The following is a 12,302-nucleotide window of genomic DNA, read 5'->3' as shown; positions in this document are numbered from 1 at the left end:
GTTGTTGGGCTGCACCTTTTTTATTGTTGTTATTGTTACCAGGCAATAAAACCAGGGGCACTTAACCATTGAGCCATATCCCTAGCCCTTTTTTGTGGTTTATTTAGAAACAGGATCTTGCTGAGTTGCTAAGGGCCTTGCTAAGTTTCTGAGGCTGGCTTTGAACTCTTGATCCTCTTGCTCCAGCCTCCTGAACCACTGGGATTACAGGCATGCACCACTGCACCAGGCCAAATAATCTACATTTAAAACACCTTTTGATAAGAATTGTGCAGTCTCTTACTTAGCCAGGCCATGAATCTTCACCCCATTGACCCCCTCTTTCCTAGCTTATAGCTTGAAAGAAAGTTTCTTTTATCTTCCATTAGGTTTGACAGTGAGAAAATTGGTCAGAGAAACAGAAAGATGTATTGATAAACTTGGGAATTTTGCTACTGGAGCATTAAAGATGGCTTCAGATGTGCCAGGCCAATACTCTTCTAGTTCTTTAATGATGACTAGCTCCAGCTGTCTTTTAGGCATCGCCATGATGTGTATCACTAGTAGCACTTTACCAGGAACATAATCTAGCAATGAATGGAGGTGGTGGAATGATGGGACGTATATCTTTATTTTGTTTTCAGATTCATGTTACTAGAGTTGGCCTTTTAATCTGGAGAAGCTCATTAAGTCAGTATCTGGGACGCTTAATTTGTCAGTACAGGGTATTTAAAACTGTCAGCCTAAGAATTTTCCATATCAGTCTGGTTTCAGAGTCCCAAAAACTTAATGTGTATGAAAAACATGAAAGCTGTCTTGTGTGACTCTTTGCAGGTCACCGCAGTGCCATTGGATTCTTATTGCAATGACCGAAGTGCAGAATATGAGAGGCGAGTTCTAAAGGAAGGAGGGAGTCTGGCAGCCAAGCAGTGTTTGTTGAATGGGGCCCCTGAACTGGCTGCAGACTGGCTAAATCGACTATCTCAGTTCTTCCCAGAGCCAGCCGGAGGACTGTGGAGCATCAGGCCCCAGAATGGTTGGTCTTTCATCAGGATTCCAGGTGAGTTATACATTCTCTTGGAATGTGTTCTCAGCTTTAGCAAAAGGAGGATACATGAGATATTCCCTGTGGTGGTTTTGCAGAGTTATTGAGGTTTCTATCTCATTTTTAGTTCTTAGTAATTTTTAAGTGAAAATACTAATTCTTTAAGACTTGGAGAGATAAATGTTTTCTTAGGAGAGAGGAATGCTACTCTTTGAGGAGGGGGGGAGTGAGTGAGTGGAACTGGAATGAAGCACAATAGTAGAGAATTTGCCCAGCATGCACAAAGCCATGGGTTCCATCCCCAGTACAGCAGGAGGGACGGGGAAAAAGAGTGGGGGAAGCATGGTAGGAGGAAAGGATTCAGGTAGAATGAATTCATTTGTCTATGTCATTGCCAGTTGAATGAATGAGAATGTCGTCACTCCCAGAAAGCCTCATTTAAGTAGAATAAACAGTGTCCTGCACGGAACACTAGAGATCTGAATGATAACAAAAGGAAAAACAGCGTGTTTTGTGCCAAAATTCTAGCAGATTCCCAGACCCCCTAGGGTCAAGGTCAGGGGTTGAGAGGAAACTAGGTTTTCATCTTTGCTTTGGTGAGACTACTTGTAAGGAAGTTGAACATAAAGAGAGTTCATAATCTCTGTGTTCAACTTATAATGCTCATAATCTTTACTTACACCTGCTGGCATACTGGCGTATGAACTTGGAGCTACGGTATTAGTTATGGTTGTTCTAATTCTCTGATATCTTGAGTATATTCATCTTACTGACATGAAATGGAAGTAAACTAGAGTTAAACATTCAAAAGGGAACATCTATTATTTCTAAAAGTTATTGGATTCCAGTGCTGAAGGCCTGGTTTTTCCATTTATTCCACTTTATTACAAGTGTCAAGGGGCTTTGTGTCAAGGCTTCTTGTAATTTGTTGAAGCTCTGACTGGAAGATGCCTTTTTTGATATGTAAAAGCACTGTTGCTGGTCTGGGGTTGTGGCTCAGTGGTAGAATACTCTCCTAGCACGGTAGGGCCCTGGGTTCGATCCTCAGCACCACATAACAATAAAATAAAGGTATTTTGTTCAAATTAAAAAAAAAAAAATTTAAAGCACTGTTGCATACTCAGAACTGATTTAGAACACATGAATATGGTGGATGTATATTGTTTGGAAATCAGGGGAAAGCCCAAGTGTAGAAAGCCTAGGCAGGAGGTGAGTGCAGGTATCAAAAGAAGCAGGATAGCACCTTATTTCTTCTTCATTCTGGTTTCTTAGTTCCCAGTACAGGAGTTAGAAGGCTTATTGCTGGCGCTGTGGGAATCTCTTGTGGCTTTTCCTGTTCTTTGAAAGAAAAATGGACCTTGTTTAAATAGCAGGAAGTGTCTGAGTTCTTTTTGCATCGATAAAAAGCACCAGCCTCACTGGCTGTTTACTGTGAGAACCAACCAGCTCCTCACTGACCCCATTGTGCTCTGCAGACTCTCTGGGCCAGTGGTGGGCGCGGAGGCGGGTGTCACTGGAACCTGTATTTTATCTCTCTTTTCTTTATACTTTCACATTTTTTGTTACACTGGGAAGTGTTGGTTCTTCTACATTCCTTGGAGAGACTGAACCAAAATCTCCTGGGTTTCTCACCTTGATTGCTTCCCCATGCTTCACCAGGTGGATATAAGATCCTTTCAGAAGGCTCCCTTCATTGGAAAACAGAGATTATTTAATCTGTTACCCTAATTTTGCTGTCACTGGCTACATTTTTTTGTTTTGTTTTGTTTTGTCTCTGAATAGTATTGTAAACTGTGAAAAGTACGAACCTAAATCTAAATGAAAATAACAGTAGCATTATAGGAGAGATTATAAGGGTAGGATACATCTGTTTCAACATTGAGCTCCTGTTTTAAAGAACAGGCTGGGCCTTGGTTTGACTTGGCAGAATCATTCCGATTTCTATGGAATTGTGCTCCTCCTGGCTCTGTGCCCTGCTTAGCAACAGGTGGTGCTCTTGTCCAGTGCGACTTTTGGTAGCTCCTCAAAATCGGGTGATGTATGCCAGACACAGAAGACAACAGCATATGCAGAAAAAGAAGTTTGTTTTTTTCTACATTCTTTACTAGGACAAATACTTGAGACTGATTTTCCCTGCCTAGCACACTTACCAGAGAATCTAAGGTTTTCTCATTTTTAAGCCCTTGCTGCTATTTTTTTCTTAGGCTTTTTCCTTCAGGCCAGTCCAAAGAAGTCCAGTCCAAACATTTCTGCCTCCCCCACTCCCATAATAATAAGCTGGCAATAGACACCATTTCTTACTTTTTCGGGTTTACATCAGAGTTTATCCTTGTAAGTGTATGCACATCTTCATTCCTGAGTGTTTCTGATCTTCGCATCAGGTCATTCTGGTTAGCAGTCAATGTAGAAAGTGGAATGCATGAAAACCATTTAATCATGATTTTGAAATCAATTGAAGCTTCTCAAAATTCAGACATCATGTTCCTTATTCAGGACATAAACACTTAACAACAGAACTAATAGAAACCTATCTGGAGATAGTCAAAGAAAAAAGAAAACAGATTTTTCAGTTTACTTTATAGCAGGTATGACATAGACATCACTCATAGATGCCCACACTTTAATATTTATGCTGGGGGAGTATATATGGAAATAGTAGATAAGTAGACTGCAGAAATCTGGAGAGCTAAGCTTGCCCACTCATTCAGTGGCTTAAAATATGTGTGCTTGCCAGGCATGGTTATGCATCTTGTAATCCTAATGATTTGGGAGCCTGGTAGAGAAGGATCACGAATTTGAGGCCAGCCTCAGCAACTTAACTAGGCTAAGCAACTTGTCTCAAAATAAGAAGGGTTGGGAATGTAGTTCAGTGGGTTAAATTAAATCCCTAGTCCCCCCCACCATACACACTTATACACATGGGCTTGCTAGGCATGGTCATGCACACCTGTAATCCCAGAAAAAGAATACACACACACATTTAGACTTCTTGTGCTTTTAATGAGAACAAAAAGAACATAATATCTGAAGCAGATTGGTAGGTAGCTCAGTGGGGATTATTTAGGAACAATCAAAATTGAGATACCCCTAGCAATCTAGTTAAAAAAGGGTAATTATGATAGAAAGAAAATTTCAAGTTGTTAACAGAACTATGTTGCTGCCTGATCAGACTTGGAATTTATACAGGCCTCCTTGTTTGGTGTCATGGAGGGGGCTTAATAGTCTCTTCTGTCCCAGCTGTAGTCGTTTGATTGTGCTGTTAAGACAACAAAATGAAGAGCATTTCAATAATCTAAACAAGACCAAACAAAGAAGCTGAAAAAAAGGTGTATGTCACAAAGACAGGGAAGGATTGGGAAGGGAGAGATGTGACCTGGCAGTATTCCGAAGGTGGGAAAAGGCAGCCTGTGGCACAGAGGAGTAAACATCCAGAACCCATAGCTTTGTAGCATAAACAGGGTCTGATGATTTGTTATGGTGCTATCAGCACATCCGTTCTTATTCGGTTTAGACAATAATTATGCACTTGGCAAATAGTGGCGAGAATGACAGTTGAGAACTCTTGGACTACTCTCAATAGTCAGCCTCTTTAGTTCTGGGAAAAAAAAAATCCATACGTTCAGGTTTGGGGCTGGGGCTCAGCAGTAGAGCGCTTGCCTGGCATGTGTGAGGAACTGTGTTCAATTCTCAGCACCACATATAAATAAATAAAATAAAGATCTAACAACAACAAAAAATCTAAAAAAAAAAAAATTCATGGGTTTAAACCCAGATACTAAGGATGCACAAAGCAATTTCCTTTATAATTTTCTCCTTGACTTTTAGTTGTTAGTTTTTTTTTTACTTTTTTAATGTTTATTTTTTAGTTTTAGGTGGACACAATATCTTTATTTTATTTTTATGTGGTGTTGAGGATCAAACCCAGTGTCCCGCGCATGCCAGGCGAGAATGCTACCGATTGAGCCACATCCCCAGCCCCAGTTGTTAGTTTTCAATGTATGATCTCCATCCTTTTTGTGTCCCCGAGCCACTTCCATATGTACTCTTATCCAACCTCTCAAGCTTCTTCTTTTATCCTCTAATGGCAGCAATTGTTCAGGGCATGTTTATGGACCAGTCTGCAAACAGGAAACTCTGCTTCCTGAAATATGATGGGAGTTGAATGATACTGAATGGATGAGATGAAAATTTGTGAGTTAAGTGTTCTTTAAAGTTCTGTGGCTGAATGCATTTCTTATGGGAAGAGGAAAGGAAAAAATGCACGTTAGCAAGTGAAAGCAACTTCATTTCACAGAAATCGAGAACCAGTCCTTCTAAAAGCTGAACAAGCCCTTATGTCTTTATTGAATTATATCTTGGGTTAACGACATTTACTAGCCAGCCTTTTGAAATCATCAGAAGAGGGAGTTTTGGTGGTTGATTTTGTGTTGTTGTTGTTGTTTTGTTGGTTAGTCAGGTTTTAACAACAAAACAAAAACCTCAATGGCCTGAGGACGTAATTCAGTCATAGAGCATGTGCCTGGCATGCACAGTGTACTGAACTTGATCCCCAGCACTGCAGAACAATAAAAAATTTTAATGAAAGGTCAAGTGTGGATATGTGTGTTTGCATTTCTTAGTGTTTATATTTCTCCAAGAGAAGGCAGGAACAGCCGTTTTTCCTATATATTCTCATGTTCCTTATTCAGGACATAAACACTTAACAACAGAACTAATAGAAACCTATCTGGAGATAGTCAAAGAAAAAAAAAACAGATTTTTCAGTTTACTTTATAGCAGGTATGACATAGACATCACTCATAGATGCCCACATGAACCTGGTGTCCCCTGCATAAGAATGTGGAACAGAGAAACTTCCAGATTTCTTTGCAGCAGACAAAGAAATCAATTGAAGCTTCTCAAAATTCAGACATCATGTTCCTTATTCAGAACATAAACACTTAACAACAGAACTAATTGGGAATTGTCTGATTGGGAGCTGTCAGCTGAGAGAAAGTCTATACCTACCTCTTTAGAATGTCGAGTACTCCTGGAGTCATGATTTAACAGGACTTTGCACTCTTCTTCAGATGCATTTTCCTGTTCTCATGATAAAAGGTATCCTGGATGTAATAATTTTGCCTGCATACAGCTTTGCAGTGAGTGATTTTGTTGCTTCAATTAAATAGTTTGTCCCCTCCTCCTTTTTCTTCTCCCCAGGCAAGGAGAGCCTCATCACTGACAGTGGAAAACTATATGCCCTTGATGTCCTGCTGACTCGGCTCAAATCTCAAGGACATAGGGTCCTTATCTACTCCCAGATGACCAGGATGATAGATCTGCTGGAGGTAGGAGAAGGAATCTTGGGGGCCTAAGCTTCCTTGGCATTTACATTGGCAGAATCAGATATTCATGACTAGTATTAATCCTATTTAATGAGAACCCCCAAATTTCTTTTTGTGCTTTTAGTCAACATAGGGAACAGAACCAGCTCCTGGCAGATGGAGAGTATGCAAAAAAAATTCTTCTATCTCCTTCCTTACAGCCAAAGTAAAACATCCTTTTCCAAGGGACAAAATTCTCTAATTTTTCCCCTTTTGACTGGGGGGTGGGGTGCATACTAGTGATTGATCCCAACAGCATTTTACCACTGAGCTAACTATATCCCAGTCCTTTTTATTATTTTTTTGAGACATTGTCTTGCTGAGTTACTGAGGCTGGTCTTACAGTTGCAATCTTCTGCCCCAAATTCCCAAATTGCTGGTATCACAGTTATGTGCCACCATACCTGGTGAAATTCCCCAATATTAAAGCAATTCACAGCCCAGGAATCTTTGAAAAGTTTCTTGAAATTCTGTATGGAAACCAAGATTGGGAGCTGGGCACTGTGGCGCACACCAGTGATCCCAACAACTTGGAAAGGCTACAGCAAAAAAATCACAAGTTCAAAGGCAGCCTCAGCAGCTTAGCAAGACTCTATCTCTAAAAAAATAAAGAACTGGAAATGTGGCTCAGTGGTTGAGCAACCCTGGCTTCTATCTCTTCTATTGAATAAAAAAACAAAAAGCCCACAAGATTGGGATTAGTTTTTCTATATAGAAAACCAGAGAGCCAGTATTCAACCTTAATTAATGGAATAATTCTTGACTACATATTGCAGTTACCTAGTAAGCTTTTAAAAAATGCTGACATCTGATCTCAACTCCAGAGATTCTTATTTAGGAAGTTTGGAATGTAACTTGGGCATCAGGATATTTAAAATTTCCTGAAGTGATTATAATATACATCCAGGATTCACAACCACTGGATTAGTGGTGAAAAATATTTACAGGAAAGCAGGGGGTTTTTTTCCTTTAATTATTTTCACATTCAGGTTCTCACTATTTCTTGCCTTAATAGAGGAGATCATGGATACAGAAATAGGAGAGTGAGAATGAGAATAAATAATCATAAACCACTAGATTAAGTCTTTATACAAGAATGTTGGAGAGGCTAAAGTGCCTAGTTGTGAGGAGTATATAAATGCTTTTATGTTTTTCCTTGAGTATAATATTTGTAAGGCTTTATATTCCAGTAAATGGAAATTGGACCATGACATCCCTGTCTATGAATAAGGGTATAGGGACCATAGAAGTGCAAAAGGAACAAAGGTACCTGTAAGGAAGGTTTTTAGGATCTTGGGAAGCCAAGATTGATTTATTGAATTTTACAGTGAGTTTATCCAAATTGGGTGTCAGGCTCCTTTTATTAATTTAGTAACTTCTTTGTGCAAGAGACATATGTGCGGGGCTGGGGACGTGGCTCAAGCAGTAGCGCACTCGCCTGGCATGCGTGCGGCCTGGGTTCGATCCTTAGCACCACATACAAACAAAGATGTTGTGTCTGCTGAAAACTAAAAAATAAATATTAAAAAAAAAAAAAAGAGAGAGAGACATATGTGCTATTTGAAGTCAGTTTAATCACCAAGTCTTAGGTTTCATAATAATGTTTAGCCCCTTGAATGCCATTGATAAGACAAACTTTCTGGTTTGTGTTTAGAATAGATCACCTATTTTTGAAGATTGAAAATAATGCTAATAAGCTATAAGTCATAAGTATTTAAACCATTATGTTTGATATAAATTTTGACTATGTTAAAGGTATTGACAGCAGCAATCCAAAATAAAAGGGCTGCCTGCATCTCTAATGTTCTGTTCAAACCCGGTGATGCCAACAACCAAAACAATTTTCCTACACTGATGCTTTTTTTAGGTAAAGTACACTTGTCTTGTCCTTAAGAGTCAGGGACAGTACAGATAAAGTAGTGTTCTTCAGATGCTAAGAATTATGAAAAATCAATAATGCTACATGCAGATTTAGTAAGGGAGGTGATGATCTTTTTTTTCCAAGGCATTATCAGTAGAGAGTCTTGAAAGTTCATTTGTATTAAAGGGAATTTCTAAGGGAATCTGGGCAGCAACCCATAAATAAGCTAGCTCTGTCAGATGAAGGTGAATATAGGTAGTTTAATTTAGCCCTACATTTTTATTTGTCATTCTGTGTATTGCATACTTGTAGGTACTTATTAAATATTACTAAAGTAAAATACTTTAAAGTATGATGAGTTTTCTTCAGGAAGTATGCTGTAAAGCCCCACCCATAGGTCAGTTCTATCTAATCCAGTATTTACTTGAGGGAGTAGGACATAGTTTATAGGATTTGCAAACAAGGCATCTTGTGAGAACCTTCTTAAATGTAAATGCATCTCTCTATGAGGAATTCTAAGGGAAAAGCAATTTAAAGCATGAATTTTACAACTGCTGACATTCCTTAACCATATGTACAGCCCACATCTATGTTGAAGCCAGAGAATATTGCAACTGTTAGTATGTTTCCAAAACTGAAATGGAAGTGTTCTCTAGTTTTCCTAGTACTATATTTTACTAATGTTGTTTCTTCAATGTTATATTCTTTTATGAAAATGTATTCTTTTTTTGTTCATTTGTATTAATGTTTTTCATTCAAATGAACCACATTCTATATTCCAAGAAACTAGTTCTCAGTAGAATTTGTTTTGTGAGCATGGAATTATAATGGCTACAGTGTTCTATGTCTAATCATTTTTTGAAATGTAAACATATTGTGAATGTTGGTATAATGCATGATTATGTCTCCATTTATATTTCAGAGTATGTTGATTGTTTTGGTTTTTATAGGAGTCTCTTTTGTTTTTTTCCATTGACATCTTATACCATACAAAGAGGGATAGAAAAGTTTCCAATAGAGTAGGAGTTAGAAACTCACATGGAAGCATCGAAGTTCTGTTGTGTAGCTGTGGAACATGTTAGCATTTCTCTTTTATTTGGCATTTTTTCCCCATGTTATTGTTTTTTGTTAGTTAGCCTTAGCTGTCCATCTCTTTATTTCTGGAACTCAGCAGAAATAGATGGCAGTAAAGATTCACATGCTTGGTTTCCATTCTGTAAGAAAAATTAGTTCTAGGCACTTTAGTATTTGCTTAGTATTTTCTAAAGAGAATGATAGTGTTCTTTTTCCCTTGGGTAAAAATATGAAATTAATTGAAATTGCTTGTGTAAATATCAGAACTTCTTTCAAATAGAATTCTTTATTCAGGAATGTCTTATTCTTTCCCATGTCTTCTAAATATTGTGGATTAGAGGATTGTCAAAAGGGTGATTGCTGGGCTGGGGATATAGCTCAGTAAGTAGAGTGCTTGCCTCTCAGATGCACAAAGGCCTGGGTTCAATCTCCAGCACCACACACACACAAAAAAGTGATCACTTAATTTCTAGGATCAAGAATTTTTAGTTTGCAGTAGGTATAAGTTAAACATGGTAGAGGGGCTGGGGTTGTAGCTCAGAGGTAGAGCGCTTGCCAAGCGTGCGTGAGGCATAGGGCTCAATCCTCAGTACCATATAAAAATAAAATAAAGATATTGTGTCCACCTATAACTAAAAACAAATAAATATTTTTCTAAAAAAGTATAAAGATATGGTAGATCATTAAATGTTATATGTTAGTAGATTTATTTTATACTTACTGAGTCCCCTGTGGTGTCTGCCTATTCAGAGTACTATGGAAATAGACATAATCCCTGTGCATTGGGATGATGGTATAGACATGGGCAAAACTCTTTTTCTCCTGACCGGTATATCATAGTTGGGGACCCCTTCCATATCCAATAGTTGCAAAGTGCTTACACATGACTTACCTTATCTCTGGGTTTCCTCTTTTGAGATTTATTCTTGTTGCATCAAGCAACTAAGTCTGTAGTTTAAGGAAATAAGCCATATGGTCTTTTTTTTTTTTTTTTAATGCAATACAGAAGTACTTGGAAAGGGTCAGCCAACTGATGCTATGTGTAGTGTGATTATTATTAAGTACTGAAACCCAGACAAATCTTCCAATAGTACATCATAGAGTTTAAAAGTAAATAATCCATAATAAATGGTGACATTTGAAATACTGGGAAGCTAAATATTCCAAAACTGCCCCCATAAAATGAAAAGAAATTGGGTTGCTGTGAACTGGAATTTTCATAAGATCTTAAGAATGAAAGAGGGAAATTTGTCAGCTTACTATCACAGTATTTGTAGAGTTCTTCCTCTCATCCTATGGCACCCATGAGTAAAGCTTTTTGTTTGTTTGTTTGTTTTGGGTAGTGCTGGGGATTGAACCCAGGGCCTTGTGCATGCAAGGCAAGCACTCTACCAACTGAGCTATATCCCCAGCCCATGAGTAAAGCAGATGTGAAGGTCAGTTAAACCTGTCTTTGACTTCAAGGAAACACATACATACAGAAATGATCATCAGATGAACCTTAATATTAGTGCCCAAGTGAAGCATTGACAAAGTTAAGAACAGCAAAAGGGGATACATTTATTTTATATTCTATCAGGGTCACTATTGAGAAAAGTTTCATATAGACTGTGATATCTGAACTTAAACGGAATATTAACCATTAGGGAGGAAGGAAATTTAAGACAAAAGAAGCCTAATATAAAAAGGCAAAAAGACCCAAAGGTACAAGACATTTGAGGGAAGTAGCCCAGTGATACTAGAATGTATGGTCTAGGAGAAAAGGAAACATGTTAAGTAGGTTGAAGGCAGATTATGATGGGCCCAGAAGGCCTTGTGATAGGAACATGCTGTTAAGGGCTCTCTCTATTACATAGAGAAGTGTGGCCGTCATATTTCATTCTCTTGGTGCTATTTGGTTGGACTGCAAAGAAATTGTGATGCCCATGGAGAAAAGCCTAACTTTTTCCTGGTGTTATACCCCAAAGATGGAAAGCATGTCCAAGAAAATTAAAGTTAACCCAGGTCTAAAGGTTTGTTGATTATCCTTGGTTCTTTTCTCAGGTTGTTTTATGAAAGTGAAATTGGGTTAGAATGAACTTCAAAGACAACTGTGAAATAGAAGTTTCAGAATAGAAGGTTGATAATAGGGGTGTGTCAACATTTGCCTTTATTTTTCCAAGTGTTTAATTTTTCTGATGATAATGGCTAGGTCTTGTGGATAGAATGTAATAAGAAATTTAGTATTAGTGGGATTCCCTCCACCTCTTCCCCCACCCCCCGCCCCCAGTAGTGGTGAACATTCTTTTCATTTGGGAAGCAATAGAAGGATTAAGCTGAGGGCTCTGGATTCAGTCCACTTGAGTTCCAGTTCTTGGTCTACTCCCTACCACCTGTTTTGCTTTAGAGACCTTACTTAACATCTGAAAAATGGGATAATAATACTACTTTAATGATTATCTTAGGATTAGATAAGCTAAACCAGATAAAGTACATAAAACAGTGACTATAACTTAGTGAATATTATTAGTGAATATTTAGTAAATGCCATAATTATCACTGCTACTCAAGTGAGCCTAGTCCCTTTATATTATACTACAGAGTGCATGTATATTTGCTTTTATTTATACCTTAAAGTGGTGAAAAATCATTTATAAAACTATCTTGAGTTATGTTGAGACATCTACATATTACTGCTTAACAAGTAGGACTTGTGGATATGATCCAGAACTGAAATATCTTCTTGCATTAAAAACAGTGGTTTTCAGGGCTGGAGTTGTGGCTCAAGGGGTAGAGTGCTCACCTAGCATGCATGAGGCGCTGGGTTCGATCCTCAGCACCACATAAAAATAAAATAAAGGTATTGGTGTCCACCTATAACTAAAAATAAATGTTTTTAAAAAAACAGTAGTTTTCAGCTGGGGTTGAAGCTCAGTGGTAGAGCGCTTGCCTAGCACATGTGAAGCACTGGGTTCAATCCTCAGCACCACATGAAAATAAA

At 38.2% G+C, this 12,302-nt stretch overlaps 1 protein-coding gene across 2 annotated transcripts in view; it reads left to right on the top strand.

Annotated features, from left to right (window-relative positions):
• Window positions 1-12,302, top strand: part of Ino80 (INO80 complex ATPase subunit) — a 138,435-nt gene that overhangs the window by 90,076 nt on the left and 36,057 nt on the right. For both annotated transcript variants that reach the window (XM_046460794.2, XM_046460793.2), the window contains exons 26-27: window positions 814-1,039; window positions 6,224-6,351. In XM_046460794.2, the coding sequence (XP_046316750.1) occupies window positions 814-1,039; window positions 6,224-6,351 (354 nt within the window). The remainder of the gene's footprint in view (window positions 1-813; window positions 1,040-6,223; window positions 6,352-12,302) is intronic.

The sequence above is a fragment of the Marmota monax genome, unplaced genomic scaffold (genome assembly GCF_021218885.2).
Source record: "Marmota monax isolate L192 unplaced genomic scaffold, Marmota_monax_Labrador192_F-V1.1 WCK01_AAM20220418_F8-fsc00001, whole genome shotgun sequence".
Lineage (NCBI taxonomy): Eukaryota > Metazoa > Chordata > Mammalia > Rodentia > Sciuridae > Marmota > Marmota monax.
This window is presented reverse-complemented; position numbering and strand designations above follow the sequence as displayed.